This window comes from Siphateles boraxobius, unplaced genomic scaffold (assembly GCF_051911475.1).
Source record: "Siphateles boraxobius isolate OS27281-9 unplaced genomic scaffold, OSU_SipBor_1 19, whole genome shotgun sequence".
Lineage (NCBI taxonomy): Eukaryota > Metazoa > Chordata > Actinopteri > Cypriniformes > Leuciscidae > Siphateles > Siphateles boraxobius.
The window spans coordinates 19,237,308-19,258,775 of NW_027508799.1; the positions used below are offsets into that span (position 1 = coordinate 19,237,308).

The 21,468-nt window shown below is 47.5% G+C and overlaps 1 protein-coding gene across 12 annotated transcripts in view; it reads left to right on the plus strand.

Moving 5' to 3' along the window:
- Positions 1-21,468, plus strand: part of magi2a (membrane associated guanylate kinase, WW and PDZ domain containing 2a) — a 287,056-nt gene that overhangs the window by 253,221 nt on the left and 12,367 nt on the right. For 6 of the 12 annotated variants that reach the window (XM_077234024.1, XM_077234025.1, XM_077234030.1 and 3 more), the window contains 5 exons: positions 6,540-6,655; positions 6,799-6,991; positions 16,321-16,584; positions 16,903-17,088; positions 18,627-18,921. In XM_077234024.1, coding sequence (XP_077090139.1) covers positions 6,540-6,655; positions 6,799-6,991; positions 16,321-16,584; positions 16,903-17,088; positions 18,627-18,921 — 1,054 coding nt within the window. The remainder of the gene's footprint in view (positions 1-6,539; positions 6,656-6,798; positions 6,992-16,320; positions 16,585-16,902; positions 17,089-18,626; positions 18,922-21,468) is intronic. The other 6 variants (XM_077234027.1, XM_077234028.1, XM_077234033.1 and 3 more) reach the window with 3 other exon arrangements.

The window sequence follows — 21,468 nt, forward strand, 5'->3', positions numbered from 1 at the left end:
TGAGTTAACATTAAAACTTAAAGTGCTATCAATGATTGTACCCAAGTACTCAAATTTTTCTACTACCTCCACAGGCCGGCTGTTAAGTACAACAGGGGCGATGTTACTGGCCCCTCTTGGTTTCGTTTGTACTATAAGTTCTTTTGTTTTAGTCACGTTAATTTCCAGTTTAACAGTCTGACACCAGTTCTGCAGTAAAGTGACTTGGCTAAAGTAAGCTTCCTCATGTGCTGCATTATTTTCTGTGAGAAGTCCTACCAAGGCCATGTCATCAGCATATTTAAGTAAACTAACATTGGTGCTGTGCACAGTCATGTCATTTATATAAATTGAAAACGTCTCAGGTTACTATTGTAACCATAGTTCCCTGAGAACAGGGAACGAGACGATGCGTCCATCGACGCCATGGGAACGCCCCCAGCGTGACTGCGTCTGAAGCATCTATGTCAACTAGTCCAATGGAAAGAATGAGCGTCACGGGCGGGTGACGTCATGACCAGGATATGATAAAAGCACATCCGGTGCAAACCGGCATTAGCTTCGAAAATTGCCGAAGCAAGCCGATCACAGGGATGCAGGAAGTATGGCAGGGTGACGCATCGTCTCGTTCCCTGTTCTCAGGGAACTATGGTTACAATAGTAACCTGAGACGTTCCCTTACGAAGGGAACTCAACGATGCGTCCATCGACGCCATGGGAACGAGAATACCCAAAGCACCAGACTTTCAAATGCCTGAGTGTCAGCCTGTTGTCACACTGCACCAAGCACCTGGGATCCTGGGGCAGCATCCAGGTCCAAGCTGTAAAACCTCATGAATGTGAGCGGTGAGGACCAGCCCGCCGCATCACAAACGTCTTGGAGAGAACTCCAGATAATACGCTTAGAAGCCATACTCCTAGTGGAATGAGCCCTGACCACCAAATGGTTGGCCAGAAGACTCACAAGCAAGAAGAATAGTCTCGACTATCTATATGCTCAATAGGTTGGATTTTCTCGACAGAGAAGTCCGATGAACATAAGTGTCTAGTGCTCGCACTGGCACAAGAGGTTCAGCTTTTCCTGGTCCGAAAAATGGGGGAGGACAGAAACCTGCAGCACAATAGGCCTCGGAATAATGGTAGGCACCTTTGGAACATATCCATGTTTCGGGTAAGATTGCCTTGGCCATCCCGGTGCACTCAAGGCAGGTGGGGACCGAAAGGGCCTGAAGGTCTGACTCTTATAGGGACGAAATAGCTAGCAGAAAATAGTCTTAAAAGAAAGGAACTTCTCTGAGACCAAATCTAAGGGCTCGAAGGGAGCCCCAGATAGGCCTTCTAGAACTATTGCAAGGTCCCAAGCCAGCACCTTAGTGCAAGTTGCATGCCTCAGCCTCAAAGTGCCACGAAGGAAACGAGTGATCAGGGGGTCTCGACCCAAAAATGTACTACCCACCAGGGCGTGGAAAGCCGCAATGGCCGCCACACATATTATACCTTAAGCGTGGAAGGACATAGACCTGATACAAAGCGTTCTTGCAGAAACTCGAATACTGTGTTTACTGAACAGTTAACCGGATCCCACTGACGCTGGTAACACCAAGAAGTGAAAAACTCTCGAAATAGTGAATATAGTTTCCTCGTAGCGGGAGCTCTGGAGCTTAGAATGGTCTAAACAACCTCGGTTGAGAGACCACTCTCTATGAGTTGGGCCCCCTCAGAGGCCAAACCCACAGTTCCCAAATCCCCTGCCGGGGGTGCAATATTGCATCCCCTGCCTGAGACAGAAGGTCTCTCCTGATCGGGACCTCCAAGGGAGGTCCGTCGAGGAGAAAAATTAGGTCCGCAAACCAAATTCAGCTCGGCCAGGGTGGTGCTACTAAATAGGCTTATTCCATCCTGGCGGATTCACTCCAGAACTCCTGGGAGCAGAGCAACGGAGGGAAATGCGTACAGACGTAGCCTCGGCCACGTCTGCACCATAGCATCCAGCCCCGAGGGGACTGGTTGAGTGAGGGATAACCAGAGTGGACAGTGCGTCGTATGCTGAGACGAGAACAAATCCACTTCTGCCTGGCCGTAAAACTCCCATATTTGCTCCACCGCCTCGGGGTGGAGTCCCCTGGCCTCAGCCCCTGCCTCGACAGGGTGTCTGCTCCAATATTCTGGCCCCCCCCGGAATATACACTGCCCTCAGACAGCGTAATTTCTTGAGGGACCAAAATAAGAGGCCACCAACGTGTTGTCTGTGGGTCAAGAACCAGAGTTTCCTCCATATAACCAAGGCGCGGGGATACTGCCGCGTGATCTTGATCGTAAGGAGTGGGTTTCCCCTCAGGGAGAACCCTTCTGGTCCTGAGCCACCTCTGTAAAGGTCTCACGTACAGCAGGTCAAAGGGTATCACATTGGACGCTGCTGCCCTGAGGCCTAACAGTCACCAGAACAACACATGATGGCCCCTCAGGTCTGGGAGGAGATGTCTCAACGCATTGAAGACGACCATCATCTCTAGGCAATTCATGTGCCAAGAGAGATGATGACTCCTCCACAAGCCCTGAGCTGAGCGGCCTTCCAATACCGCTCCCCAGCCGGTGAGGGAAGCATCTGTCGAGATCACAACTCGATGGCAAAGAGCTCCCAACACCGGACCCTGGGTTAAGAACCAGTGTTTCCTCCATATAACCAAGGTGCGGAGACACCGCCGCGTGATCTTGATCATACGAAGTGGGTTTCCCCTCGGGGAGAACCCTCTGGTCCTGAGCCACCACTGTAAAGGTCTCATGTACAGCAGGCCAAAAGTTATCCCGTTGGACGCTGCTGTCACAAGACCCAACAGTCTCTCTAACTGTTTTACAGTGCGTGACTGGCCTAGCCTCAGCTCTTTTGCGGCTGTTAGGATAGCAGCTACACGAACGGGCGACAGAGTGGCCCGCATCGTCACTGAATCCCATACCACACCAAGGAAAGTGGTTCTCTGTACTGGAGAAAGCACACTCTTCTTGGCATTGAGCCTCAACCCCAACATCTGCATAGGAGCGAGAACGACACCTCGGTGCCGAACCGCTAACTGTTCTGATTCCGCTAGAATCAGCCAGTCATCTATGCAATTCAGAATGCATATACACTGCAGCCTGGCGGGGCCAGAGCTGCGTCTACACGCTTCGTGAATGTGCGGGGTGATAGAGCTAGACCGAAAGGAAGTGCCTGATACTGGTGTTCTTTGCCCCAAAGAAAACCTCAGGAACCTCCTGTGCTGAGGGAGGATGGAGATATGGAAATATGCGTCTTTTAGATCTATCGTGACAAACCAGTCCTCGGATCTGATTTGAGTCACGATCTGTTTGAGTGTCAGCATTTTGGAATTGAGTTCCAGCACCAAACACTCCAACAGACGAAGATCTAGTATGTGACGCAGCTCTCCATCCTTTTTTGGAACAATGAGATAACGACTGTAAAGACCCGACGCAATGTCGGGCGAGTACACCTGCTCTATAGCTTCCTTTGCTAACAGGGCCTTTACCTCTTGCTCCATTACCAGAGCCTGCTCGGGATGCACCACTGTGGGCAGCACCCCGTTGTAACGAGGAGGACGAGAACCAAACTGGATTCTGTATCCTTTCTCTACAATCTGCAGGACCCAATGAGAAATATTCGGCAGAAGCTTCCACGCTGCCAGAAAATTTACTAAGGGAACCAGCCTCTCGAGGCTGGTCTCTGGTGTTATCGAGACAGCCAATTCCGGAGCCTGAAACATAATGGCAGGAACTACCTGAACTGGCCGCTCTAAGGCCCCCCTCAGAGGGCGCGAAACCGATGCTGTGCCGCAGCATAGCATCAGCGACTCGCTGGAGACCGCTGCGCCCTGAAGCACCGAGGGTGGCAGGGTTGGCAGAACGGTCTCGTGAGGACCCCGAAATGGAACGGGCACCGTAAAATGAGGTGTACACCGCTCCACTTCGGTCGGGGCTGTCCTCACAGGCCTGATGCGTGAACATCAGGACCTTTTTTTCTTTTGAGCCGCAGCCTTCTCAGCGTGAAGAACGGTCCTCGGATCCGGCTTCTGCTTTGAAGGCTTTGGCTGCTGTGTTGTGTATGAGAAACTAGACGGCTGGAGCTGCTCACGCCCAGCAGCCCCAGGGGGTTGGACATAGCGAGGGAGAGATTATCTTGTATCTTTCTCTATGATTCCCATCAAATTGAGCCAGAGGTGTCTCTCAGTGACCACAAGGGCTGCCATCCCTGAGAGATAAATCTGTGGCCCGACGGAGTTCTCAAACCCCATCGGGCCAAACTCCCTCACTTCTGTCCAAATACCGCAGCAGGTCAGCCTGATATGCTTGTAGCACTGCTATGGTGTGCAAGCAGGCCCATGCTAGACCCACTGCCATATATGCTTTTCCCACTAGATTAAAAAATAGTTTTCTTTAATGGTTTAGTGAGAGAAGCCGACGCCTTCAGGTACAATACTGAACCGGGAGACAGATAGCTCGCAAGCGTCTGTTCTACCCGGGGTATTGCCCCATAGCCATACCCTCTTAACCCCCAAATATCTGAATATACATGAATGTGGGGGCTAAAAGACAAGAGGAGTAAGGCTTTTTCCATGATCTAGACAGCTCGCTGTGCAGATCGGGAAAAATGGAAGGCCCCGTGATGGAGGTGGAAAAACAGAGGGAAGGAAACTCGTTTAATCTATTTTATTTTTAGGACGAGTGCCCCCTTATTTCTGCTGGCCATAAATATTTAATTTATCTACAGCCTTAGTAAACACTTCCACCAGCTTATTATTTTTATATATATATTTTCTATATATTCACTTTATTTTATATATAATATATAAACTATCATATATATATATATATAGGTTATATATATTTCTCATACGCTGGGGAAAGAGATGGCAAATTCACTTCCCCCATGATTGTGTCACTTTCAATGCCCAGCACATCTACCTCCTCGGAGGTAGAGCACTGAAGCATTGATTTCTCTCTCTCCCCGGGCGGAAGAGACCGCAGCGCGGGCTTCCGAGACCGGCGAGAGAGCACTGGATCCCTCGTGGAAAGGGAGGAGATAAGATCCGCGGACCCGTCTCCAACCCCGTAAAGAGATCCTATTCGCGATCCACAGGAATGCATTCTCCGCGCTGCCTCGGCAGACGCGGGACCTGTCACCCTGAGAATTGCGAGCCCGGCCACTTTCCTCGAAAAGTGACAGGCGGGAGCGGAGCATGCGAAGCGAAAGCTTCTCACAATGTTGGCAATCAGCCCCCTCGGAGGCTGATACCGCATGCTCTACTCCCAAACCCATCACACAAAGCTCGTGTGTGTCCCTACTCGTTAAATAGCGCGAGCAGGGAGAACACAGAGTTTGTGCAATTGTTTAGTTTCCATAAATATATATATCAGACAGACAACAGTAAATATAACAGACAGTTTGACACAGATCGCTTGCTGAGGCAACAGAAGCTAATGCCGGTTTGCACCGGATGTGCTTTTATCATATCCTGGTCATGACGTCACCCGCCCGTGACGCTCATTCTTTCCATTGGACTAGTTGACATAGATGCTTCAGACGCAGTCACGCTGGGGGCGTTCCCATGGCGTCGATGGACGCATCGTTGAGTTCCCTTCGTAAGGGAACAGCAAAGGTGACAACACACTGCCTTGTGGTGCTCAAGTATTTATAACAAGCTCATCTGAGTAGACCCCATTCATTAAGACCCTCTGAGGGCGATCAGTTAAGAAACTTCTATATATTCTTTTATATATAACTTCTATATATATTATATATAAAATATATTGTAAAAAGACTGCAAATACTTGTGTCTCAGTATTTTTGCATTTGCTCTGAAATAGCTTTACGGTTTATGGTAACAAATTAAAGTTTAAAAGACTGTTCAAATTTTATCATCCAGTTATTGTGTCCATCTTTTGAATATTTGGTATAAATAAAAACAAAGTTCGGTCTGTTCTAATCAAATAATCAATATTTTTGTCACCAAAAATCATATTATATAATAGATGATGACATTTAGACTGCATTTTTAAGACGTGTTTTAAACAAAAGACAAAAATAAAACACTTTGTTGATTATTATATATATATATATATATATATATATATATATATATATATATATATATATATATAATACATCAAATGCTGACAATAGTACTTTTTTATTTTTGGTATAAATATCAATTTGATATATATTTAAAAATGGCTGACAACAATATCTCAGTATCAATGAAAAGTCTGAAATTCATTTTCCATATCCAGTTATTGTGACCTCTGTGAAACAGTACCTGGAGATTCCTGGAGTTTATTTTTTAGTCACTTGTCATTCTCTGCCTTGAGAATGAACCTGCCAATACAGGTTCAAGAACATAAAACGGATGAATTAACAAATTAAGTGCTCACTGAACAGAAATGGGGGTCTTATATGTCAACTAGAACAGCAAATTACACTTGAAGCTCCTTATAATAATCTAATAATAATCTGATAATAATCTAGAGAAATGACAAAATTTTAAGATAAATGTATCTCTCTTCGATGTCAGCATCAGAGTTCCAGGAGGTGGAGGTCCACCTGCGCAGACAGAAGTCCGGTTTCGGCTTCAGGATCCTGGGCGGAGAGGAACCAGGACAGCCTGTGAGTCCGGAGGCTCAGGAGAAGGCTCGTACTTTAGAACTAACGCACACGCTTCCTAAAACAGAGTTCCCTGCCATTGGCTAACATGATAACATGTCTGTTCATCCACTTTCGTTTGCATACAAAGCTTAAACTGAGACATTAGTAACTGTGGTGTGCCTGTGCAGATCCTGATTGGTGCAATCATCGAGAAGAGCCCAGCAGATAAAGACGGGCGTCTCCGGCCAGGAGACGAGCTGATGTCAGTCGATGGGATCCCTGTGGCTGGGAAACCCCACCGTTACGTCATTGACCTCATGCATGGGGCGGCCCGGACAGGCCAGGTTAAACTCACTGTACGACGGAGAGTTCAGCCCACAGGTGAGAATTGGCTTGTTTGTTTCATTTGTCTACAAAAAACGTACAACAGTGAACGTACATTTATTGAATGTACATGGTATTTCCACCCCATATCAAATCATGTATTGTATTGTATTTAATAGCATTCTGCACTCTCAGAAAAACAGGTACAAAAGCTGTCACTGGGACAGTACCCTTCAAAAGGGTTCTAATATGTACCATTTAGGTACTAATATGTATACTTTCGGTACCAATATGTACCTTTGAGCGACTAATATGCACTCTTTAGGTACGTACCTTTTGAAAAGGTACTGCCACAGTGACAGCTTTTGTACCTTTTTTTCCTGAGAGTGTGTGATGGAAATTACATTTTTAACATTTGCATGTAAATAACCACATATTTTTTCCTTGCTAAGACTACCATATTATGTATCCTAAATATAGACAGTTAAACAATATAATTTCACACATCATCATACAGCTCCATTGGAAATTACACAAATTCCAAATACTCTGTTAACAAGTTATATTTACCTTCTTCGCCATCATATGTTTCATATTTCATCTCAAGCATACAATTTACTGTTTTCGCTAACATTTGATTTTTATTATAAAAGATGAACTTTAGACGCAAAAGTGTTTGTTGTGGTGGAAGGTTCATCATATTTCCAGAAAGTATATAAATCATTGTCTCACAACAAATATTGAAATGGTTCATGTTTATTTAACTCTCTTTTTTAGATTATCATAGTTTTAAATGTAAATAATATTTTCAAAATGGATATTCATAGTTTAAGATAAAAGTCTGGGTCGAGGACATGATTAAAAAAATAAAATATGTACACAAAAAAATTGCAGAAAAAAATGATGGTAGCATGATGTAAAGTTTCCAACAGAGATTTAATGTGACCTTTATATATCAAAACATATATTATTATTATTATTTTTAATAAACCCTTGGGACATAAAACTGCCTGAAACAGAATAAACCAACTTTATCCCCCAAAGGCAAAAGCTTGTTATTCTCTGACAGTTACAGGAATTAAAGGTTGTTGTGAAGTATATATTATGTTAAGAAGGTAATGGAGTAATGAAGCAGGTTCTGTTATACTGTATACAGTTCCTCTCTCTCTCTCTCTCTCTCTCTCTCTCTCTCTCTCTCTCTCTCTCTCTCTCTCTCTCTCTCTCTCTCTCTCTCTCGTCATCCCTGTCTAATAATTCTTGGTGTAGCTGAGGCTCAGATTTTGTGCCCTTTCAAGCTTTGCCTCCCTCATCCTTCTCGCTGTCTGACTCATCCTCTCATTCTTATCTTCCCTGGACAATCGTTTCTCCCACCCTTGCATCTCAGTGGAGCGGTTGGGAAATGTCTGGCTTCTGGCTTTTTTAAGCTTACTGTCTGATCGCAGAGGGACTTCAGACCAGCTTTAGCCAAACTATAGCATCTCTCTTTCTCTCGTTCTCGCACACTTGTATTAACTGTTGTTGAGACCTGTTTCTAAATCTAAAAATCATATGCAATGTTTTTAATGTAATTGTTAGAGAGAGAAGAAATCAAGGAAAACTGGTAGAAAATTGTGGGAAAGTAATAGGGTCAGTTTTTGAAAGACGTTTCTTATGCTCACCAAAGCTGCATTGTTGATCTAATGTATGGTAAAAACGTCTCGGGTTATGACTATAACCCTTGTTCCCTGAGAAGGGAACGAGACACTGCGTCGAGAATCGACTCTTTGGGGACGCTCCCTTAGCGTGCGTCTCTGAAGTATGAATGAAACTATTCCAATCCTGATTGGTGTTGCGTCATGACGTAACATGTGACGGCATAACCGGATGCATAAAAGCGACGCCGGCACACACACACACTAGCCTAGCGATGAAGCAAGACGCTCTCAGGCCCAGAGGGGCGTGGCAGGACGACGCAGTGTCTCGTTCCCTTCTCAGGGAACAAGGGTTATAGTCATAACCTGAGACGTTCCCTTTCGAGGGAACTCAACACTGCGTCGAGAATCGACTCTTTGGGGAACGAATGCCCACTAGGCCACGCACCGAAAACAGGCCTGCCCAGGAGTGAAACTGATTCAGGCACTCAGCAGGACGAGAGCACATGTGCGCCAGGCGTACTGGGGAGGTGCAGACTATAGAACCTAATAAAAGTGTGTGGGGTAGCCCAACCAGCTGCCTCACAGATCTCCTGGAGGGGAACTCCCGAGAGGAGGGCCCTAGAGGACGCCATGCCTCTAGTAGAAGGAGCCCTTATGGCCAGAGGTGAAGGCAAATTGCGCACCTCATAAGCCAAGGCAATAGCCTGCACAATCCAATTACTAATGGTTTGCTTGGATGCCGGGAGCCCTCTCCTAGGTGACCCGAAACACACTAACAGTTGGTCCGACCTCCTCCAAGAAGGGGACCTCTCGAGATAAATACTCAAAGCTCTGACGGGGCAGAGCAAATGAAGCTTCTCTTCTTCTGCTGACACATTAGGTGGAGGATGGAAAGCCTGAAGGGTCGTAGACCTAGCCGTATTAGCAGGCACTTTAGGCACATAGCCCGGTCTGGGGTGCAAAAAGGCCTTAACCTTGCCAGGGGCAAATTCCAAGCAAGCTGGTGTCACTGCCAGGGCTTGAAGATCTCCCACCCTCTTAAGAGAGGTGATGTCTAAGAGAAAGACCAATTTGTAGGTAAGATCTTTAGGCGAAGCCGACTGAAGAGGTTCGAAGGGGGCCAGGGATAACCCTTCCAGAACCACTGCCAGGTCCCAGGCAGGAACCCTGGACCTGGTTGTTGGTGTCATCCTCCAAGTACCACGGAGAAAACGAATGACCAGCTGGTGCCTCCCCAGAGGCCCATCACTTAATGGCGCGTGGAAAGCCGCTATGGCAGCCACGTACACCTTAAGCGTGGAAGGGGAGAGACCCGCAGAGAAACGATCTTGAAGAAACTCCAGAACTGAAGCCACCGGGCAGTTAACTGGGTCTAAATTATGTTCTCTACACCAAGTGACAAAAACATTCCACTTGAGGCCATATAATCTCCTAGTAGACGGAGCCCTAGAGCTAAGTATGGTTTCAACCACCCCGGCTGATAGACCAGCGTTTAGGTACTGAACCCCCTCAGAGGCCAGGCCCACAGTTTCCACAGCTCTGGGTGAGGGTGGAAGATTGTGCCCTCCACCTGAGACAGTAGATCCCTCCTTAGAGGAATCTGCCATGGCTGAGCTATCAGGAGCGAAATTATGTCTGAAAACCATACTCGGGTCGGCCACATTGGGGCAACCAGAATTCGACTGATGCCCTCCTGACGGACCCTCTCCAGGACTGCCGGAAGCAGAGCGATCGGGGGAAATGCGTACAAGCGAAGCCTAGGCCAGGCCTGTACCATGGCATCCAACCCCAGTGGGGCTGGATGTGAGAGCGAGAACCAAAGTGGGCAGTGGGACGTCTCTCAAGACGCGAATAGATCCATAGGCCCAAACCTCTCCCATATCAACTTCACCACATCTGGATGAAGTCTCCATTCCCCGGGTCTCAGCCCCTGCCTCAACAGGATGTCTGCTCCCTGATTCTGAACCCCCGGAATATACATAGCTCTGATAGACAGTATTTTCCCTTGGGACCAGAGAATAACCTGATGCGCCAGTCTGCACAGAGGGCGCGATCTGAGTCCCCCTTGCCGGTTCAGATAAGCTACCACTGATGTATTGTCCGATCGTACTAGGACATGGTAACCCTTGATGTCTGGAAGGAAGCTCCTCAGAGCCCTGAACACAGCCAACATCTCTAGACAATTTATGTGCCAAAAATGATGATGGTCTTGCCACAGACCCCTGGCAAAGCGGCCGTCCATGACCGCGCCCCAGCCAGTGAGGGAGGGCGTCTGTCGAAACGGTTTTCCGGCGACGTGACGCTCCTAACACTGGCCCTTGGGACAGGAACCAAGGTTTCTTCCATATTATTAGAGAACGAAGGCATCTGCGCGCTACTCTGATCATACGAAATGGATTCCCCTTGGGGGAAAACCCCTTGGGTTTCAGCCACCACTGAAGGGGCCTCATGTGTAGAAGGCCCAAAGGTATAATGTTGGATGCCGATGCCATGAGGCCCAGCAGTCTTTGGAATTGCTTTACAGTAGTTGCCTGGCCTAGCTTTAACTTGGACACCATCACCAGAATGGACTCGATACGCGCCGGAGACATGCGTTATAGGCCGACGGAAGAACCCGATATTGGTAAGCTTCGCCCCCGAAAGCGAACCTCAGGAACCTCCTGTGACATGGAAGGATGGATACGTGAAAATAGGCGTCTTTTAGATCTATCGTGACAAACCAGTCCTCGGATCTGATCTGACTCACGATGACAGGAATAGTGAGTATTTTAGACCTGAGCTTCCTCAGAGACAGGTTCAAAACCCTGAGATCTAGAATTGGCCTCAACCCCCCATCCTTCTTTGGAACTATAAAGTACCGGCTGTAAAATCCGGACTCCCTGTCTGAATGAGGAACACGTTCTATGCCTCCTTTAGCAGCAGAGATTGCACTTCTTGTTCCATCACCTGAGCCTGCTCTGGAACCACTGTAGTCTTTACCACCCCAGTACCCTGACTTTATTATATGCAGGACCCATGCAGATATGTTGGGAAGATGATACCATGCCTCTACAAAATCTACTAAGGGAACCAGCCTCTCGAGACTGGCCTCTGGTGTTTTTCGAGCACCCTTCTCGAGCCCCTGAAGCGGAAGACCGGCAGGCTGTAGTCGATTCGGTTTTCGTGACCATAACTGATGCTCGTTTTTTATTTTTCGAGAAAAACGACTCGCAGTGCGTTCGCTGGAATATGATGCGGCCCGAAGCGTCACCGACGGCGGGCAACTCACATCGTTTCCTTGAGGGCTCCGCTGTGAGAACAACCTCGGTTGTTCTACAACGGAGGGGACAGCCCTCAGAGGTCCCACCACTCTGGCTAGGACCTCTTTCCTGAAGCCCTCCTAGCCTGAAGGACATCCCTTAAATCGCACTTCTGGCTGAGGGGCTTCTGTTAGGAGCGTTTCCTCCGTTGCCAAGCTGCCGGAGGAGGGGCTCTAGCGGAAACGCTCTCCCTTTGCTCTGCCCGGTGTGAGGAGCTGGTTGATGGCTGGGGCTGATGTTCTTGCCCCACCCTACTCGATTTGGCCTTAGATTTTCGGGGGAGGAACTGCTGGAACGCAGCAGATTGCTTCTTCGCCTCCTGAAACCTGTCGACGACCGATGTAACGGCGTCGCCGAACAGGCCAGAAGGCGAAAGCAGCGCATCCAGCAAAACAGATTTATCTTTTTCCTTTAAACCTGATAAATTGAGCCACAGATGCCTCTCCGTGGCCACCATAGCTGCCATAGAGCGGCCAATAGCGCGGGCCGTCTCTTTAGTGGCCCGGAGAGACAAATCTGTGGCTTTGCGCAACTCCGCAATATCTTCAGGAGTTGGCCCCTCCCCCTCGTCCAAATCTTTCAGGAGGTCGGCCTGGTATGCCTGCAAGATAGCCATAGAGTGCAGACTTGAACCAGCCCGACCTGCTGCCATGTAAGCCCTGCCTATTAAAGCAGATGTATCTCTGCAGGGCTTACTAGGCAGCGCCGGGGTTTTAAGGGAAGATGCCGACTCAGGAGATAGATAACCGGCTAGAGCTTCTTCGACTTTAGGCATCTTCCCATAACCCATATCCCGTGCCCCCACAACATTGCTATAATCGACAACAGATGGATGGGAGACACGGGACGAATGCGGTTTATCCCACGATCTCGAGATCTCTTTGTGGAGATCGGGGAAAAACGGCAAACCCCGGCGCTGAGGCTGTGACCTGTGCCGCAGGAAATGCTCGTCTAACTTGCTTACGACTTGCGTTCCCTGCTCATCTTGTGGCCAGCTGATGTTAAGTCTGGCCACGGCACGAGTCACAACCTCCACCAGCTCCTCATAAGCCTGGCCGTGAACTGGCGCGCTGGACTCACGGTCATCCTCGATGCTGATCACCTCTGCCTCCTCGGAAGCAGAGAGCTCAAGCACCGGGACCTGGTCGTGGGCAGAAGAAGCCGCAGCGCGGGCTTCTGCACCACTCACAGGGGCTTTGGGATCTTCAGATGAAGAATGAGAAAGTGCCACAGCACTCTCATTCTCATCTGCAGATCCACGATCTGAGTCGCTGCGCCGCCTCAACAGACGCGGGACCAGAATCGCAGGGAACGCGAGCCTGACCGAGCTCATCAAAGCACGCCAGCCGGGAGCGCAGCACCCTCATGGGTAGTGCTTCACAGTGTACGCAGGCAGCTCCCTCGAGAGCTGCCTGGGCGTGCTGCGCTCCCAAACATTTCACACACAAAACATGCGTGTCCCCATCCGTAATAAAACGAGGACAGGGGTGCACACACATTCTGAACTGCTGGCTGGCCATAATATATATATATTGAGGGATAGACAAACAACACCAAATAAGACAGACAGTCGTAACATAGAGCACTTGCTGAAGAGCGAAAAGCTAGTGTGTGTGTGTCCCGGCGTCGCTTTTATGCATCCGGTTATGCCGTCACATGTTACGTCATGACGCAACACCAATCAGGATTGGAATAGTTTCATTCATACTTCAGAGTCGATTCTCGACGCAGTGTTGAGTTCCCTCGAAAGGGAACAGTAATATTTTGAAGTTTTAAAAACTGTTTTCTATTTTATTGTACTTTAAAGTTTAATTCCTGTGAATCCCATTCTAATATGCATTTCTTATATTTATAACACATTGTAACATTTCTTACTGTTATCAATGTTGAAAACAGTTGTGATTCATATTTTTGTGGAATATTTGTTCAAGATTCTCTGATGAATATAAAGATGTAACAAAATGTTTAATCTTTCTAAACATTGTACATGTTTTTGCTACCATTTTTTAATAATTTAATTCATACTTGCAGAATAAAAGTATGAATTTCTTTCCAAAAAAAAAATCTTACTCACCCCAAACTTTTGAATGGTAGAGTGCTATGTAAAAATATTGTAATTTTTACAACTCAAACTCGTCTTCCCAGTTCAAAAAGATATAATTATAATTATCTTGCTTTGACTGGAAACTCTTTTGAACTTGTGAAATATACATTTTAGTGGCCATAATATAGAGATACTCAACTGCTCAATACAAAAAATTAACCAATGAGAATCAAGTATTTGAGAGAACCTTATTCCTCTTGACCATGATAATTCCCATTAAGTCTGATGAATCAGAATGAGTCTTATTGCCAAGTATGTTTACACGTACTGAATGAGGAATTGTGATAGAAGCTTCCACAACACAGACAGAATGACAGCGCATAGGACAAATAATAAAAATGGAATAAGTGAATAAAATTACACAATATACAAAATGGACAATACGTGTATGTTATATACAAATGTTAGGGGGTGTAAATAAGAGGTATGGTGTGCTAAATAATATATGAGCATAAAAATTGCTCATGTTTATTGCCAGTGGTGGGGGCATTTAACTGTTCATGAGGAAGATTGCCTGAGGAAAGAAACTTTTCTTGTGCCTGGCTGTTCTGGTGCTCAGGGCTACAACAGTGCAGAAACAGTTCAAAGAGGAAGTGGCCTGGATGTGAGGAATCCAGAGTGATTTTGCCTGCCCTTTTAGTCACTCTGGATAAGTACAGTTCTTCGAGAGTGGGGAGGGTTTGCACAGATGATTCTCTCAGCGGTCCGGACTATCCACTGTAGTCTTCTCAAGTCTGATTTGGTAGCTGAGCTGAACCAGACAGTTATTGAAGTGCAGAGGACAGACTCAATGACTGCAGAGTAGAACTGCATCAGCAGCTAATGTGGCACGTTGAACTTCAGCTGGCGAAGGAAGGTCAACCTCTGCTGGGTCTTTTTCACAATGGAGTCAATGTGATTGTCCCACTTCAGGTGCTGAGAGATGGTAGTGCCCAGGAACCTGAATGACTCCACTGTTCCCACAGTGCTGTTCATGATGGTGAGTGACGGGAGTGTTGGGGTGTTCCTCCTGAAGTCCACTATCATCTCCACTGTTTTGAGTGTGCTCCTGCTCCTGTCTGTAAGCAGACTTGTCACCGTCCTGGACATGTCTTGTAGGCCCCCCTGCAGGCCAAATATATAGTTTGTCCAATTTTCATTTGGCATTAACAGTTTTACTGACCTAAAAGGAACTTAGTTCTACTATGCTGGAGTAAAGTTCATAAATGATCGTTCTTTCCCAGAGGATTTTGTAAAACTATGTTGGGTAGACCTCTGTCCCTCTAGGGGGTTTCGGGGGCATGCTCCTCCCGAAGATTTTTTTTTACATTTTAAGGTTATATGCATCATTCTGGTGCACTTTGAGAGCTCAAAATTAAGAGCTTCAACCGGCTTCAAGCCATGACCTGTGCTCATTGAACAAAGAAAAAGCATTGACTTGTACCTGGACATTAAAGAGGGCTCAAACATCTTTTTAGTTATGATATAGAGTCTCAGTCTACATTACATCATCACTGGTGTTTTAGGATGCCAAACAATTAATATAATAATGTAACAATGATTTATATAATTATTCCTATGACGTAAAATCCATATTGCCTTTAAATGTACTGTATAAATGAAAATGAATATTTCAAAAGTACATTACTTTTTTATTTTACATTACACTATTGTATAGGAAAAGGTGTAAAGGTGCTTTCAAGCACCTTACGCCCTACGACCTACGCCACTGTAGCTATTTAGTGGTGGGCTTCTTTTTGCTAAAAAGACAGGCACTTAGTGCAAATATACGCTCCATTATCAGATTTTTTTTTTTATTCCCCTCACTTGGGCCCCAATAATGCCTATTGGGTAATCTGGGCTTGGTCCTGGATGAGGCCGATGAGTCTGGTGTTGTCTGCAAACAGGAGCAGTAGTTTAGTGGGGAGAGGACGTAACCCTGGGGGGTGCCAGTGCTGATCGTGCGGGTGTTGGATGAAAATGTTCCCAGCCTCACTAGCTGTTGCCTTTCTGTCAGGAAGTTGGTGATCACAAAACAGATGGAGGAAGGAACAGAGAGCTGGGTTAATTTGGACAGAAGGAGGTTCGGAATGAAGGTCGGGCTAAAGTTCACAAATGGTATCCTCACATAAGTTCCTAGTTTGTCTAGATGTTGCAGGATGTAGTGCAGTCGCATGTTGACCGCATCATCCACAGACCTGTTTGCTCGATAAGCAAACTCCAGGGATTCCAGCAAGGGTCCAGTAATGTCAAAATTACTCCCTGACCACAGACAATAAAAGGAAATTAAATGAAAATGCCAAGTCAGTGGAAATGTTGAAATTGAAAAGTCTATTTATTGTACTTGCTCTCTCGCTCTGGTATCTTCAGGTGAACCCTTTCCAGAGAATGGCCGCAGTCCTGGATCTACCCAGCACAGTTCCCCCAGGAGTGACTTCAACTCCAGAATGTTTTGTAACAACACCGCCCCCACACAAAACTCTGCCCCATCCACCACAGGCTCCTCCCCACCAGACACAGTAACCCATCAGAATCTGCAGCCTAGCGATGTCACCATTCAGCGCAAGGAGAGTGAAGGGTTTGGATTCGTCATTATCAGTTCACTGAACAGGCCTGAAACCGCGGCTGCTGCTGGTAAGGAATGATTATTTTGTATACTTTGTACAATAAAACTTATTTTCTATCTGGGATATTCCTTTACTCTAATGGCTCACTCAGGCTGGCTGATTTAGAGGGTCATAGTGATTTTAAAAGTGCAGCATGTCCTCATAAACCTATGTATTAATAATGGATGCACTTCTATTTGAGGGCTGAAGAAGCTAGTTACAATGTTCTAATGCAGCACCCACTCTCGTATATAAAAACAGCTCCACTAACAGGAGAGGACAGAGAGCAGAAAAAGAGCTCTCTTAATGTATTACGTAAAAAGTATTTGTGCATGTGTGTTATCAGCCGTGCCTCATAAGATTGGCCGCATCATTGAGGGAAGTCCAGCAGACCACTGTGGGAAGCTCAAGGTTGGAGATCGTATACTGGCCGTCAACCATCAGTCTATTGTCAACATGCCGCACGCAGACATCGTCAAACTGATCAAGGACGCTGGACTCACTGTGACACTCAGGATCATCCCTCAGGAGGGTGAGTGGACATCTGTGAACACTAATTCTGCTACTAATGTGACTTTGTAGGTCGACTTCCTGAACATTGCTCTGTCATGTCAAGTGGCTCAACCAATGGTTGAGGGGGGACATTATTTTTGCCATGTGCCTAGTGCTGCAGACATTTCACACTGTAGCTTTATAATGACAATTATTTTAAACTAACTATACTTTTACAGTTCTTTTCATACATTATTTAAGTGTTTTAGTTTTTTTCTGAATGGTATTTTGTGATAAAAATGCAGGATGTTCATGAGATTGTGACTGAATTGTCAGTGCTAAAATAAATAAGCAAAACGGTTTTAAAAATAACACAACAATAAATATCCAAATAAAACATACAACATAATAAATAGCTAATATTGATAGCCGAATGACATGTGTAAATGTACTTTTCTATGTCTCTGAAACACAAATATAAATCCGATCTTTGGTATAGTTCACTGAAAAAAGAAAATTCTGTCATAATTTACTCACAAAAAAAAAGTCTGTAGGTTTGTAGTGACATGAGGGTGAGAAAAATGACAACAGAATGTAAATTTTTGCCCTTTTGAGGGCCAAATTAAATTTGAAGAAAAATCACCAACCACCAGAAATCCACTTAAACTACACACTGTCATTCTTTCCTTTCAATGTAAATTAAAATTATAATGGGGCCTATTGACACTGGTCACTGTTCCATTTAAACATGGCCACATAAATGTGTCTCCGAAACACAAATAGCAATCCGATCTTCAATTTCTGTGCTACTGTATATGCAAATTCCCTGTCACCGAAAGCAACAGGTGTGTTGCATTTTATCTATCATCAGCTGATTTCAAGATCAAAGACCGCAATATGAGGGAGAGAGTGCGGCATCAACACTGGTAGGAGAATTTAATCTCACCACTTTTAGTTTCATTTGCGGTAGTTTGCCAGCTGCTTGTTGAAGCGATATTCATATACAGCGGGCCATATCCGTGGCTTCACATGGCTTCAACGACCAGATGCATTTATACTTGTTAGTTGAATATGAAATGCGTCTCAAACCACCTCCTAAAGTGGTTTGAATGATCGGATTGCTATCTATCTCGAATGAGTTTCGGAGGGCATTTACACCTGGTCTTTTCACAATCAATTCACCATTTCATAAAAATGCATGAAGTGGCCAAGTATAAATAGGCCCATAGATTCTGCCTTATAAAAATGTTTTAAACTGTACAGATTAGTAAAGTATGCCAGATTATTGTAGACTGGCATATTCTCCATGAACTAACATTCAGTTTTCCATCTTTTTCTGCATTCACAGTTTGTCTGGGCATGTTTGCACCGTTAATTTATTTGCATAATTATTTTAGTGCATTTGGTGCTAAAACAACACAAACAGCACATCCAACAACAAAACAGCACATGCAACAACAAAATAATGCTATCAAGGGCCATAATTAATTTTGGGTACCAATGCAATGCTTAAACTGCTATTTTAGAAGATGTGTTATAAAAAGAAACTTGGCTTTTTGTCTTTTCTCCATTTTTCAGAGACGAACAGCACTCCTTCTGCAGGCAGCTCAGAGAAGCAGAGCCCTATGGCCCAGCCCAGTCCAGTTTGCCAAGCTAGCACTGTGAACCAGACTGGTGCTGCCCCTCTACTCAACTCCAACCCTCACACCAACTCTGCACCTCAACCCAGTCCCATAACGCAGCCAAGTTCAGAAGCACCACCAAGCCCTGCCAATCAAACCAGCCCAGCCAATCATCCCAGCTCAGTGACCCAACAGAACCCGCCCACCCAGCCCTCCACAGTGCCAGTACAGATCTATAGCCACGACAGCAGGCAAGACACCAACTAAAATTACTTAAATATTGGTTTAAGTATTATGATTTTAGGTTAAGCTAAATATAATATTTTCCAAAAAAAACTGTCCATGGTGTTTGACCATGGAGTGAATAAAGTGGTTGACAGGGCAGTTGCTTGGGCATTTGTAGAGATGCACCGGTATTATAATGCACAGGTCACATTCACCATTACTCGAATTTCACTGGTAAAACCAAGTAATTTCAATAGAAATGTGTGTGATTGGGAGATTTGCATGAGGGTGGAAAATTTCCTCAACCACATTTTTTAATGGGTTCAATGTGGTCACATGATTTGCTACGTTGACTAACAGAAAGATGCTCGGTTTGAAAGTGACTTCCGTGTGAGCTGTGAATCATGCATTGTTACACTGTTGACAATGAAAAAAAAATTATTATGGCTGATATTAAAATTCTATACTATTATGTCTAAATAAATGTAAAAATACAACTGTCACGGTTGTGGTGTAGATGAAGACAGGCTGAGGCAAAAAAGCTCCAATTCAAAGATTTACTCAAAAGCAACAAACAGGTACAGGCAGGCAGAGGGTACACTCACAAAACACTAGTTAACATAGACGAGAACCGACAAAGACAGACTGAACAGAAGAAACTAAATACAGAGACAAATGAACCATAATGATGTGAAGACAGGTGACACAGATGATGATAACGAGGAACAGGCTGGTAAGTGAGGGAGTGAGTTCAGGTGTGGAGACAAGGAGGATTCTGGGAAGTGTAGTGCAGACAAGGACAGACAGGTGCAGACGAGGACTGTGACATTACTCCCCCCTCCCGGTAGGCGTGACCTCACGCCTTAAAACAGGGGTGGGAGGGTGGGCATCCTGGAGTCTGTAACGGGAAGGCGGACCGGGTGCAGGAGGATGGACTCCAGGATGGACCAGGCGGCCATGGCGGAGCAGGACGTGGGCGTGGCCATGGCGGAGCAGGACGTGGGCGTGGCCATGGCGGAGCAGGACGTGGGCGTGGCCATGGCGGAGCAGGACTTGGGCGTGGCCAGGGCGGAGCAGGACGTGGGCGTGGCCAGGGCGGAGCAGGACGTGGGCGTGGCTGAGCAGACGAAACCTCGGGCGTCCAGGGTGGAGCTGTCGGACCCTCTGGCATCCCGGGCGGTGAAGACCCTTCGGGCGGCCATGGCGGTGCGGACCCTTCGGGCGGCCATGGCGGTGCGGACCCTTCGGGCGGCCGTGGCGGTGCGGACCCTTCGGGCGGCCGTGGCGGTGAGGACCCTTCGGGCGGCCGTGGCGGTGAGGACCCTTCGGGCGGCCGTGGCGGTGAGGACCCTTCGGGCGGCCATGGCGGTGAGGACCCTTCGGGCGGCCATGGCGGTGAGGACCCTTCGGGCGGCCATGGCGGTGAGGACCCTTCGGGCGGCCATGGCGGTGAGGACCCTTCGGGCGGCCATGGCGGTGAGGACCCTTCGGGCGGCCATGGCGGTGAGGACCCTTCGGGCGGCCATGGCGGAGAAGCCCCTTCGGGTGGCCGTGGCTCCTTGGGCGCCCACGGCGAGGGCCTATGGCCCCCCCCAAAAAAATGAATGGGGAGAGTGACAGAGTCATTACAAGTCTCTGGGCTGGACGGAACCAGCGGTGAAGGCCCGGCTATGCTGGACGGAACCAGCGGTGAAGGCTCAGAAGGGCTGGACGGGACCAGCGGTGAAGGCTCAGAAGGGCTGGACGGGACCAGCGGTGAAGGCTCTGTGCTGGACGGGACCAGCGGTGAAGGCTCTGTGCTGGACGGGACCAGCGGTGAAGGCTCTGTGCTGGACGGGACCAGCGGTGAAGGCTCTGTGCTGGACGGGACCAGCGGTGAAGGCTCTGTGCTGGACGGGACCAGCGGTGAAGGCTCTGTGCTGGACGGGACCAGCGGTGAAGGCTCTGTGCTGGACGGGACCAGCGGTGAAGGCTCTGTGCTGGACGGGACCAGCGGTGAAGGCTCTGTGCTGGACGGGACCAGCGGTGAAGGCTCTGTGCTGGACGGGACCAGCGGTGAAGGCTCTGTGCTGGACGGGACCAGCGGTGAAGGCTCTGTGCTGGACGGGACCAGCGGTGAAGGCTCTGTGCTGGACGGGACCAGCGGTGAAGGCTCTGTGCTGGACGGGACCAGCGGTGAAGGCTCTGTGCTGGACGGGACCAGCGGTGAAGGCTCTGTGCTGGACGGGACCAGCGGTGAAGGCTCTGTGCTGGACGGGACCAGCGGTGAAGGCTCTGTGCTGGACGGGACCAGCGGTGAAGGCTCTGTGCTGGACGGGACCAGCGGTGAAGGCTCTGTGCTGGACGGGACCAGCGGTGAAGGCTCTGTGCTGGACGGGACCAGCGGTGAAGGCTCTGTGCTGGACGGGACCAGCGGTGAAGGCTCTGTGCTGGACGGGACCAGCGGTGAAGGCTCTGTGCTGGACGGGACCAGCGGTGAAGGCTCTGTGCTGGACGGGACCAGCGGTGAAGGCTCTGTGCTGGACGGGACCAGCGGTGAAGGGGGCTTCGAGCTAGGTTCATGGGCTGTGACG